Source organism: Juglans microcarpa x Juglans regia, chromosome 3D (genome assembly GCF_004785595.1).
Source record: "Juglans microcarpa x Juglans regia isolate MS1-56 chromosome 3D, Jm3101_v1.0, whole genome shotgun sequence".
Classification (NCBI taxonomy): domain Eukaryota; kingdom Viridiplantae; phylum Streptophyta; class Magnoliopsida; order Fagales; family Juglandaceae; genus Juglans; species Juglans microcarpa x Juglans regia.
Window position 1 is genome coordinate 27,671,944 of NC_054598.1, and position 12,512 is coordinate 27,684,455.

Below are 12,512 nucleotides of genomic sequence, written 5' to 3' on the forward strand. Positions count from 1 at the left end.
CCATCGACCTGGGAAGACCTGGACAAATAGTGAGGCACAAAATGATAATGAAAGTCGAGATGAGGTGGTCCATGAAGAAACTTCTGACTGAGCATCACAATGTGTTCGCATGGAGTCACAATGAGAAGTCTAGAATCGATAATACAGTCATTGAACATCACCTTCGTTGAACCCTAAGGCCAAGAAAGTAAAAAAAAGAAATGCAAAAGTTTCAGCGTAGAGAACTATGCCACCATACCTGAGGAAGTTGACCTTCTCCTTACCGTGGGGTTCATCCAGGAAACACATTAGCCCGAATGGCTATCCAATGTGGTTTTAGTAAAGAAGCCAACTGGCAAATGGAGAACGTGTCGACTTTACTGACCTAAAAAAGGCATGCTTGAATGATAGCTTCACGTTACCTCGCATAGACCTAATCGTGAACTCCATGCTAAGCTATTGCCTACTGAGCTCCATGGATGCTTGTTCAGAATACAACTAAATCTAGATGAATCTCGACGATAAGGACTCTATTATTACCGAGCTATGCCTTTCAAACTGAAGAACGGAGAAGCAACATATCAACAATTGATCAATCAGATGTTCAAAAATCAGATAAGCCGTAGCATGGAGGTTTATGTGGACGACTTGCAGGTCAAGAGTAACGAACCTGAACACCACTTGGATGACTTACGAGAAGCTTTTGCAGTCTTGCGCTAATATAAGATGAAACTGAATTTGGCAAAGTGCACCTTTGTGGTGGAATCCGAAAAAATCCTTGGGCTTTATGGTCTCGGAGCGGGAGATCGAGGCCACTCCGGAGAAGATTGAGGCCATAATGAACATGCTGCCAACATGAAGAATAAACATCATACAAAAGTTGACAAGACAAGTGGCCACCCTCAATCAATTTTTCTCTCGGTCAACAAACAAGTGCTTACCATTCCTTAAAGTTTTGAGAAAGACGCTAACTTGGAATGACAAATGTAATAAGGCATTTGGCAAGCTGAAGGAGTACTTGGTTCACCCCCTACTCCTTAGCCATGTAGAGCCGAGGGAGGACCTAACCGTATATCTATCGGTGTCCCCAAACACCATCTCACCAATCATGGTACGGGAGGCGAATGGATGTCAGAAACCGATGCACTACACTAGTTGAGCATTCCAGGGGAGTTGAGGAAAGGCATCTGTGGATGGATATGATGGCCTCTGCACTAGTGATCGAGGCATGGCGATTGAGGTCGTATTTCCAAACCCACCCAATGAAAGTGCTAATTGAAACAACCCTTAAGAAGATTTTGCAATGGCCGGACTCCTTAGGCCGCTTGATGAACTAGGTTATTGAACTAAGCGAGTTCAACATAGAGTATCTTCCACGTACTGACTTAAAAGGACTAATATTGGCCTATTTTGTAGTTGAGTTTAAAAGAGATCCCTGTTGCACCCATAAGAAATCCCTGTAGGTCTTTGTAAATGGCTCGTCCTTCCGGGCTAGAGGGGGAGTAGGGGTGCACATCACCACAGACTTGGGAAAGGAGCACAACTATGCGATTAAACTTGCCTTCAAAACCACAAATAACGAAGCTGAGTATGAAGCACTACCTGCTGAACTGTTGGTAGCCGAGAAGTTGGGTGCAACAGAGATCGAGGTTAAGGTCAAGTCCCAGGTAATCGTTAAACAAGTGCGGATTCGCCATGGAAGGTGAGAAGCTATAAAAGTATTTGCAACTGGTGTGGGAGAAACGTGAATCTTTCCGTTACTTCCTCATCCAACAGATGTCGACGGAAGAAAACCAAAGCGCATATAAGTTAGCCTGAACAGCCTAAATACGAGAAGACTCACCCTTGCCAGAACCCAAGATTACCCTGATGGTAGAGGTCCCCGCCATAGGGGTCGAGGTCGAGGTGGTGCACTAGGGGGCTCCAGAGTTGGCATTGGATGTGATAAAGTACCTGGACACCAATGTGGTACTGGATGAAAAATGGGAAGCTCGAAAAGTCAAGATCAAGGCAGTGCACTTCACCTTGGTAGACGCTGTCTTATACAGGCGAGACTTCTCGGAGTCCCTCCCGAGATGTGTCTCACTGGAAGAAGCACAATACATACTAGTCGAGATACATGGGAGAATTTATGGGAATCATTCTAGAGGCAAAGTATTGGCTTGAAAGGTAATGAGGGCAGGGTACGACTTGCCCCATGCCTTCAAGGATGCGGTGGAATTTGTCAGGAAGTGTTCAAAGTGCCAGATACATGCACTAGTACCAAATTGCTGCCAGAGGAGCTGACATCAATCATGTCTCCATGGTTGTTTGCACAATGGGGAGTGGATTTAGTCGGGCTTTTACCTGCAAGCAAGGGGGCATAAGGTTTGTAGTCATCGCTGTGGACTACTTCACCAAGTGGGTAGAACAGAAGCTCTGGCGATTATAACCACTGGCGCCTTCCCAAGATTCCTATGGAAAGCCATTGTTTGTCGATTTGGCGTCCCGTGAAGCATCATATCGGACAATGGGCAACAATTTGACTCCCTCCATTATTGCAATTGGTTCGCAGAACTGGAATCAAGTTCATGTATTCTTCCCTGAGTCACCAACAGTCCAACAAATAGGTCGTGGCAACCAACAAAACTCTGCTAGGAATCCTAAACAACAAGCTAGCAGACAAGAATGGGAACCGGGTGTAAGAACTCCCAGGGATCTTGTGGGCATACTGAAATACTGTTAAGGCACTGGCCGGGGAAAAACCATTCGCCCACACTTATGGTAGCGAGGCAGTAGTTCCGACAGAGATAGGTGTACCAACCACCATGGTTCAACACATCGATTGAAGGTCCAACAATGAGAAATTGGAGTAGTTAGACTTGCTAGAAGAAAGAAGACATGAAGCGGAGATACGGATGGCGACCAAGAAGAGGAAGGCCGAGCATTATTTCAACACACGAGTCAAACCTAGGTCCTTCAAACTTAAATTTTGGCGTTCCACATCCCATTCAGTACCTTACACAACAAAAGGCACATGGCAGCCTTACAGACTTCTACGGGAAAGTTATTTATTTTTATTAAAAATTATAAAATAAAAATAAATTATTTTCCCATATAAGAATTTGTTAGAAAAAGAAATCTTAAAAATAAATTAATTTTTAAGAATTATATTAAAAATAACTTAGTATTTATTTAAATATTAAAAGAATGCAATTTTTAATTATATAATTTCTTAATATTAAAGATTATTTCTTTTAAGTTTTATATAAAAGTAAAATTATTTTTTAATTTATAAGAATACCAAATGGTTGTATGTAAGACTGCCACGTGGCTATTTGTAAGACTACAACATGTTGTCTATTAAATAGAGAAGTAATGCCACATACAGTCGTGGAGTGTTCAAACGCCGTGTAGTAGCTTTGAAAAAGAGTGAGGTCTACTATTAAAATATTAATTTTTATCAAAGTAACTGCGTGGCGCTTGCGCACTCATAATTGCAATTATCACTTCTCTAAATAGAGTGGATAGAATACGTAACAGCGGTCAAATTTGAAATTTGATTCTGCATGAGGGTCGAATCTCAATTGAGACTAGATTTGAATTTTATAAATAAAATCTTACTGTTCTATCTACCGACTTGAAATTAGAATAATTATTTCTATATTTGGTAACGCGCTAAAAGTATTATTACTAATAATGTGGTATAAACACTAAAACATTTATTAGAACAAATGAAAAGGACATTTCGCGAAGCACACTCCATTAGCTCTAGAAAGTAATTTTTTATTAAAAAACAATGTATCTAACCTTCCTTTCAAGAACGCAATTAAAGAAGAAAAACATGCATTTTTCTTACTAATAATCAAACTTTCTTTGAAAGAATTCAAAGTACGAACTGACCAGATCTGGAGGGAGTTAGCAGGAAATTGAAAACATAATTTGTTTTAAATAGCCCAGCTAAAAAATACTGCATCTCGTAAAAATTCTTGATAAATTATTTTTAAAAACTGAATTTACATAATTGGTTTAGTGTAATCCATGACCTTTATGGCTCATTGAATACTTAGAATATCTTAAAATATTTATGAATAATAGTGAAATACTTTGAATTAAGATATTTTATTAAATTTTGAGAAAGGAAAAATAAAAAATTGAATAAAAATATTATAAAATAATATTTTAAATATCACGTAATCATTTTAAATAAAAAAGTAAAATCTAATGTTAAAAAACTAGTTTTTTAAAAAAGTTATACAGAACCTAATACTGATTAAAAATATAATGGAAAATGCTAGCTTCTCCTGCTGAAGGTGTTGCATTTTTTTTTAGGTAATTGTTAAGCAAGTATTTTACAATGAATTTATATTTTTTATTTTTTTTAAAACATGTTTAATGAATTTGAAAAAAAAAAGATTTTTTTACCTATTCAGTGGTTGTTTCGGTGGACTTTTGCAGGAGTAGCACCATTCAAATATAATTTCTTAGAAAAATGATAAATATACAACACTTTATACAATATTTTATAAAACAACATTTAAAAGGAGGGATATTTTTATAAAATACCTTATAAAACTAACATCATTTTATAAAAATATTCTTATTTTTATTATGTATTGTAAAAAATATTATGTAAAATGTTATATATTTATCACTATTCAATTTCTTATTATCTCTCTTTCTCGAGGTAGCCGCCAGCGACCTTAGACTAACACGTGGAACTACATCCAAATTAAGCGCATTCCTTAGCTATCAAAAAAAAAAAAAAAAAAAAAAACTAGACAAGAACCTGAGAAAAAACATATTATATATCTATATCTCGTAATTAGAGGTAATTAGAGGCATGTAGCTCTTTTTTTTTCTTATCTTTTCCTTTATTCTTTATCTGGTTCAATTCTCTAACATGTACCTCCTTTCACTACTTCTTCCACTGTAACTTTCATATCAGTAAGTTGGATCTATTTGTAAAATCCTTTTATGTCTATAATATTTTATTTATTGGAATAACTTTTCGCGAAGATCACTCCATTAGCTCTAGAAAATAATTTCTACTAAAAAACAATGTATCTAACCTTCCTAATTTAAAGAACGCAAAGAAGATCAAAAGCATGCAATTTCTTACTAATAATCAAACTTTTTTTCAAAGAATTCAAAGTACGAACTGACCAGATCTGTAGGGAGTTAGCAGGAACTTGAAAACATAATTTGTTTTATATAGCCCAGCTATAAAATACTGCATCTCGTAAAATTCTTGATAAATTATTTTTAAAAACTGAATTGACGTAATTGGTTTAGTTGAATTCATGACGTTTATGGCTCGATTTAATATTTGGAATATCTTAAAATATTTATAAATAATAGTAAAATAGTTTAAGTTAAAATATTTTATTAGGTTTCTGGAAAAAAGAGATAAAAAGTTGAATAAAAATATTATAAAGTTAATTTTTTTTTCAATATAATTTTTATTTTGAAATTTAAAAATTTTTTATTATTTTTTATATTTTTTTTTGAGAGTATGAGAAAGTTAATTAAGAATGAAATGTAGAATTTCTGAGAATATAATTTGAGAATAACTAAAAACACTTATATTCCCAAACTAACCCTTCATCTCGATACATGAACTTGTCGGATAGTTGAGTTGACAATCCATTTAAAACAATTTGATGTTAAGAAAAATGCATTCAATTAAGTCTAATTTTATGATATTTGATATCGAGACTTAATAGGTCTCTTTTTAGAGATATTGCATAGAGCGATACTGCGCGCAGACACACTCCAACAAATTTAATATGCGATTTAACGTTTAGCTTGCGGAAGTCATTGCAATAAATTTACATTGAACCAGGCCACAATCTTAGACCATGTTGGTCCTACCTCCTACGAACCTGGCCAACATAGTATTATATATGGAATATTTTTTTTTAATCATTTGTTATTATTATTTACTTAATAATTAAGGAAATTACTATTAATAAAGTATTATATTTTCTTAATATTTTTTTAAATATCTAAAAATGATAAAAAAATGTGAATAACAAAATTACAAAAAAAATAATAAATTTGTGCTAGCGGCACAACTAGCAGTCAATGCTAGACGTACCGCAGCCTAGCACTACTCATAATTGGAGGCTGCTAGCTCTCTTTTCTCTTATCTTTTCCTCAATTATTTGTCTAGTTCAATTCACTAACATGTACCTCCTTTCACTACTTATACTACAATTAATTTAACTTTTAGATACGAAATTTATTAGGAGTGAATTTAATTTCATTCTTAAAAGTATTTATTTAGAACAAAATTTAAAATTTCGACTCAAAACACACTACAAGAAATTGGGTCTATTGCGGCGAAATTGGGTCTGCTGTAAATAATATCGCCGCAATAACTAGTTATTAACGGCGATTTCTTGCTCGACGCGGGTTACAACCCGTGCGATTTTACTGATTCCGTTTGCAGCGATTTTTAACACATTTGCGGCGCTAAATTGGCGCCGCAAGTATTACCCCGACTTTTGCAGCAACTTTAATGATAGTTAAGGCGAATTATACCGCTGTATAAGGTTAAAAACCTATGCCGACGCCCAATTTTGCTGCAATTGTCATTTTAATGTAGACGGCGCCAAAACCACAATTTCGATACAAGAGCATCAGATTTCCCCCCAAATCCCGATTTCAACTTCGTCCCCAATTTCTTCTTCTCTATTTCTCTCTAGCTGCACATATTGCAAAACCCACTCAAAATTTTCACCATGTCCCTTCCACTGAATGAAACCACTAACATCGGCGTGGCTCTAGCCCAGTGATTATCGCGTAAGCAAATTACTCTGCTCCACCCCACCGAAAACCCAGTAATCGACGTCTTCACTCGCATTTGCCGAGGCCACACCAGTGAAAAAGGTTCCATTTTCTCGACACCCTAAGGCTTCGTTCTTCATCATTGTCAGCCCAAGGCCTAAGTTAGTGGGTTGGAGTCGATTGTCCATCCCTTCAGTTGGAGTCGATTTCCCAAGGTATGAAACTATGTTTTATGTCTTCATGGTTCTTAATGAAAGCCTAGCTTAATGTGAAGTAGAAACAGGGATGTTTACCTATAATATTGTTGCTTAGGTTTTCAGAATCACACACATTGGACAATCCCGTAAGCGAGAGTGTGTTTCATCATGTGTTTGTGAGGAATATTAAACCATTCACATGGCTCTTTCCGATTGAACCACAAACTCCATAATGCTTGGGTGATCCATTAATGTTCTAAAGAGAAAACTAAATTCCCTTTCTGTAATTATTCTTCCTTTAAAAAGACAGGCTCAAAGTCAACCAAATATAACTTAGTATTGAGTTACGGGCAGGACAAATTATACCCAATGATTTTGCTTTTATACCTAATACAACAGCATTAGCATCTCATTAATTATATGCAATGGTTTAAAATTATCATTCTAAATGGATGCGGGATGAGGAATTGTTGATCAATTTGCTTGCTTGTATGTAGTCTAATTTTCATAAAGCCAGAGAGAAGAAATTAGCAACATTAAACTGTTTCACACATCTGATTTTAACAGTTCCTGTTTTCATTGATGGAATGACTTGCTTGTTAGGTTTAGTTGCTGATATATTGGCTTATGCACTCTACTTGTCTTTTAATGTTGCTAGTTTTCTTCATTTTAGATTCATACCATATCAGAGTCGTGCTTTTCATTTTAGATGCACAATGATCTTACATACTTGTGCTTTGAAAAAATGCACCTGATATATCAACTAATGTGATGCCCCAACTCCCACGTACAAAAACATGAGAATCGTGACGTCAGGATGATGACAACACGGGTCACGTATCCCAACGAAATGTGCTCAAGTGTGTGCAACATGCAAAAGTGCATAATAAAAATCACAGCGGATAATATAAATAAGTCATCTAAGTACCAGAAGTTTAAATACAAATATTCAAAACAAATTACCTTTAAAGAGTTATACAGTCATCCCAAATATATTACAAAGGTAAATACATAAATTGATAAAAACGAAGCTCGATAAACAGGAGCAATCCCAGATCACTCCACCAACGGAGCCAAGCTAAAGCTCATTATCCTCATCTGCATCAAAATCTGCGATACCATAAAATGGTACCACATGTAAGAATAAACCAAGCAACTCTCGGGATAAAAACATATTAATGCAACCAACATGCATTCATACGACAAAATCCACTTAGCCATAAAATACCGTTTTTCCCAGAAAAATGATTATTTCCAACACACGCCAAAATCTCATTTTGGCCCAAAAAGATAGTCTGTCATTTTTCCAGAAAATGATTCACACAAAACAAACCATTTATCGGACACTGTAGGAGGGAATCGCAGGCGGGACTCTACCACCGTCCCTGCTTATCACCATCCCTACCGCATGCACCGTAGACGGGAATCACAGGCGGGACACAACCACCATTCCTGCTTACCAGCATTCCTACCGCGTACACCGTAGGCGGGAATCACAGGCGGGACTCTACCACCATCCCTGCTTACCACCATCCCTACAGTCTCTTTCCCTTTTTCTCAAACCAGTCAATCCAGTCATTTCAAACACACTCAAAATTATTTCACGTGAAAATCCAATTTTTAAATAAACACATAAACATGTATGCAATCATGTGAAAATCCAGTTTTCATTTACAAACATGAACATGCGTGTAAATATGCCATATACATGAAACAACACCACAACAACAACCAACAATGCAAACCAATCACACAATAACTCCGTCCATAATCCATCCAACCCCCGAACTCCTCGGACTCAGTCCGGCATAACCATCCAGTTCACAGTTGAAATGAGTTAGTGCAAAAATACATTTAAATCACAAAAGTTCTTTATAAAAATACTTACAGCGCTATATTGTAATTTTTGAAGGATCATGAAGCTGCAAGAAGTGGCAACACAGCTGCAGAATAGTGCAAAATGCACTGTGGCCGTGGGTCTCAAAAACTCACTTTTGAACGAAGGCAAACCAAGATCCAAAATTGATAGGGTAGGGCCTAGAGATGTCGGAGAAGCCAATGGTGGTGGTGGTTTGCCGTGGGTGGCGGCGCAAATGGTGGTTTTAGGCCAAAAATGCCGAGATCGGAGATGGAGATAAATAGGCTTCACCGGTGACGGATCGGAGCTGGGGTTGCGTCCATTGGGTTTCTAGGAGGTCGAGGATGAAGTGGTGAAGAGATGGTGGCCGGTGGTGGCGCGACGGCTGGCGCGAGTACAAGAGGTGTCGCGGCTTGGTGTTGGGCGTGAGGGCTATCGGCGGCGATGGAGGAGCAGGAAACGGAGGGAGGTGGTCGCCGACCGGTGGGGAAGCTGATGGGAGGGGCGATGAGGTGCACGGCGGTGCGACGGCGGTGGGTTGGGTGAGGAAGACGCGGATGCACGGGGAAGAGGGAGAGGGACGTCGCGCGCGGGAGAGAGCTGGGGGAAAAAGAAAAAGAAGAAAAAAGAAAGAGGAAAGAAAAAGAAAAGAGGAAAAAGAAAAGTGGGGAAAAGAAGTGAGGTCCAATCCTCACATCTTGGGTCACAAAAATGATCCAACGAAAATGATTTTAAAACAGCAAATCAATTAAAATAATTTAAACGTAATGATACAATGAAAATAAAATAATTAAATCCAACAATCAATTAATTTAAAAAGAAGAACAATTTAAATGCATCACAATAATAAATATTAAGAAAACATATCAAATTTAATTTTCGCATATTTTAAAAATCATAAAAATAATCCACTAAAAATCCAACAATTTTAAAATAAAAGAATAAATTTTTGAATTAATAAAAATAATCATTCAATAAAAATACACTAAAATACGAGATGTTACAACTAATCTGAAAATGTTTGTTGTTCATGTATTCTGTTGGCCATATTTCATGTCAATACTTTACACTTTTTTCCTTCTAACTTGATCACCCTAATTAAACACTCAATTACAACATGAGCAAGCGAACATTACATTGAACGAACATTATATTTTTTTGTGTTGTGTCTTTTTAAGTTGGAAGCCATTTGTGTAGTTACATTTTTGTTCTTCTAGCCAAGGTTGTACACGGTGACAAAGTTACGATTTATGTTAAGAAGGGGTGTAGGATATATAAAAATTTGTATATAATAAAAATTAAAAAACAACTCAATAGCGTGCATAAGTATATTATAAGAAGTTTCGAGTTTGAATGTAAAATAAAAATAAAAACATTTTATATGTCAATTGATCTCTATCAAATATATATCATTAATTATAACATTCTTTCTCAATATAGACTACCAAATAGTTTATAAGAAAATCACAATTTATTTTCTTTCAAAACCTTATCTCAGCAATATTAAAAGCTGAAACATTCTTTCAATTTGTTTTCATTTTGAAATCTTATATTTAACATGTTTATGATTTAAAGTTTTTGTTGACGTCCATATTATTCAACTTTGTGTTTAATATAAAACGTAACAAAATAATAATTATTGTTTTAGTATACCAATTATTGGAGCATTATTATACAGCAGTTTGAGTGGCAACCTTACAAATCAATACCTCATTGTTTTCATATTCCAAGTATTGTAGTGTCCCTTCTATCGCAGTTTGAAACTTCAATGACATAATTATAAACATTGAGCTTTGGTCAAAATGGTTTTTTAGCTTAGATGCTAGCTAGTTATATAAGTTGACTCAATTCTTAAAACGGATTTACAGTTAATAGATGGTTTTTTTTTTACTTAATATATCGGTTTTTCCCCCATATTTCCTTTACCTCCCGGCTCCCACTTCAAGAAGAAAATGCATGCTTTTATTCTTTGGGTCCCATCCCTAGCTACCTGGTTCTCTGCATATAAGTGCCATTTCCATCTGGATGCATCACTACATTCTCCAGAATTATCACCTGCAAATGCTTGCTACTTCCACCTTCTCTCATGTCGATCCCTAAATCATCTTGTTCTTTAATTCATGGGTTTTCTTTGTGTCCCATTATATTTCACAAATTCTAGGCAGTGCCTATGTGAAATTACGTCTGTGCACCATATCAGTTCCAATATATATATATTAATAACATGATATTATCATCAGTTTGTCATATGTGTAACTTCCACTTGATATTAATAAATTTTGTTATTCATGTGCCCACACCTAATTTTGTCGGTAATGGTATTTTTTTGGAGTATAAAATTATAAACAACCAAACAAATTAAACAAAATATTATGTAATGCAGATCAGTTTTCTTTAGAAGGTAGTCGAGAAATGGTGGACAAAGTTAATTAATTTATTGATTTTCATGATCAGTTTGCATGCAGTACCAATATTTTATATTTATATATATATTAATTTCTTTATTAAATATGTATACCTCTATTGTTTATAAATAACAATTAGTCGATGATGTCTATAGCTTATACGTACGTAATAAGATTTGTCCACTTAGTTGCATCGATCTTATCTACATTGCTTGCCAAAGCATTGTGATGGGTCAGTCCCTAGCTTCTTGTACCATATTATATGATTGTACTGTCTCATGGATTGGTTGCCTGAATTTATATATATATATATATATATATATATATGTATATAGTTTAATAAGTACTACCTTTGAAGATTTGTTTGCAGAAAACGTAGCTAGCTAGCTTTAGGCTAAAACTTCACATCCCAGATCATCTCTCATTAAACTGCATAACGATCAAAATATAGACTTTACTCTTCTCAAGCATCAAATGTAACATAAAAGTAGATGAATTCTTTCCATTTTTGCTTAAAAAGTAATGGAAACTTCATTGAAACTATTGGATAGCTAGGGATCGGTGATGATGCAGTACTACTTGAGCAAAACAAATAAGCTAGGCCAAGTACATGATGCAGCAATTGCAAAAAAAGTACATGCATTATCTGATGCTTGTCGATCCAAGTGTCTACCACTTGTGCAAATTATATGTATCATATTACCAAAACAATAGTTGTTAAACATGACCAGCTTTAAAAAAAATTCAGATCAGTTTGTGAAGGCTTCGCGTATACCCTACTCATTTCCATTTTTTCAGCTTGTCTTTGTTCCCTTCTTTTGTTTCTTCTTTAGTTTTTTTATTCTTCTGTTCCCTGTCTCACTCTACCGATCAGGTGCTAGGAATCAATCAGCTTAGCTATATTTTAAGCTAGACCCTACTCCTCAATGTGTAGAGATAATCACTATAATGTTAATTTTTTTGTTTTGGTATGGAGTTTCTTCTATTTCAAACATTATAGAAAAAGTATATATAATACATATCATGTTCAAATTATCGGGATATGGTAGGAAACTTCAAATTATCATGAATGGTAGATAATATGCTTTAATTATAAAAAGAATAATACCAGATACAATTTTAGGGTATACGAGCTTCACGCCCTCCCTTTAAAGAAAAGTGAGATACCCCATTAACTTTCTTTCAAGAGAGTTTATGAAACTTGTACACTTTATATCTTGTCCACTTCTCATTGGAGCGATTTTTGTTTTCCTTTTTGTTTAATCTCAAAACGTCACACTGTTTTCTAACAAAAGTCTTAGG

The 12,512-nt window shown here is 35.5% G+C and overlaps 1 protein-coding gene across 1 annotated transcript in view; it reads left to right on the forward strand.

Annotated features, from left to right (window-relative positions):
- Positions 1-1,103: 1,103 nt before the first annotated feature.
- Positions 1,104-12,512, forward strand: part of LOC121255185 — a 28,559-nt gene continuing 17,150 nt past the window's right edge. The window contains exons 1-2 of the mRNA XM_041155461.1: positions 1,104-1,205; positions 1,443-1,646. Coding sequence (XP_041011395.1) covers positions 1,104-1,205; positions 1,443-1,646 — 306 coding nt within the window. The remainder of the gene's footprint in view (positions 1,206-1,442; positions 1,647-12,512) is intronic.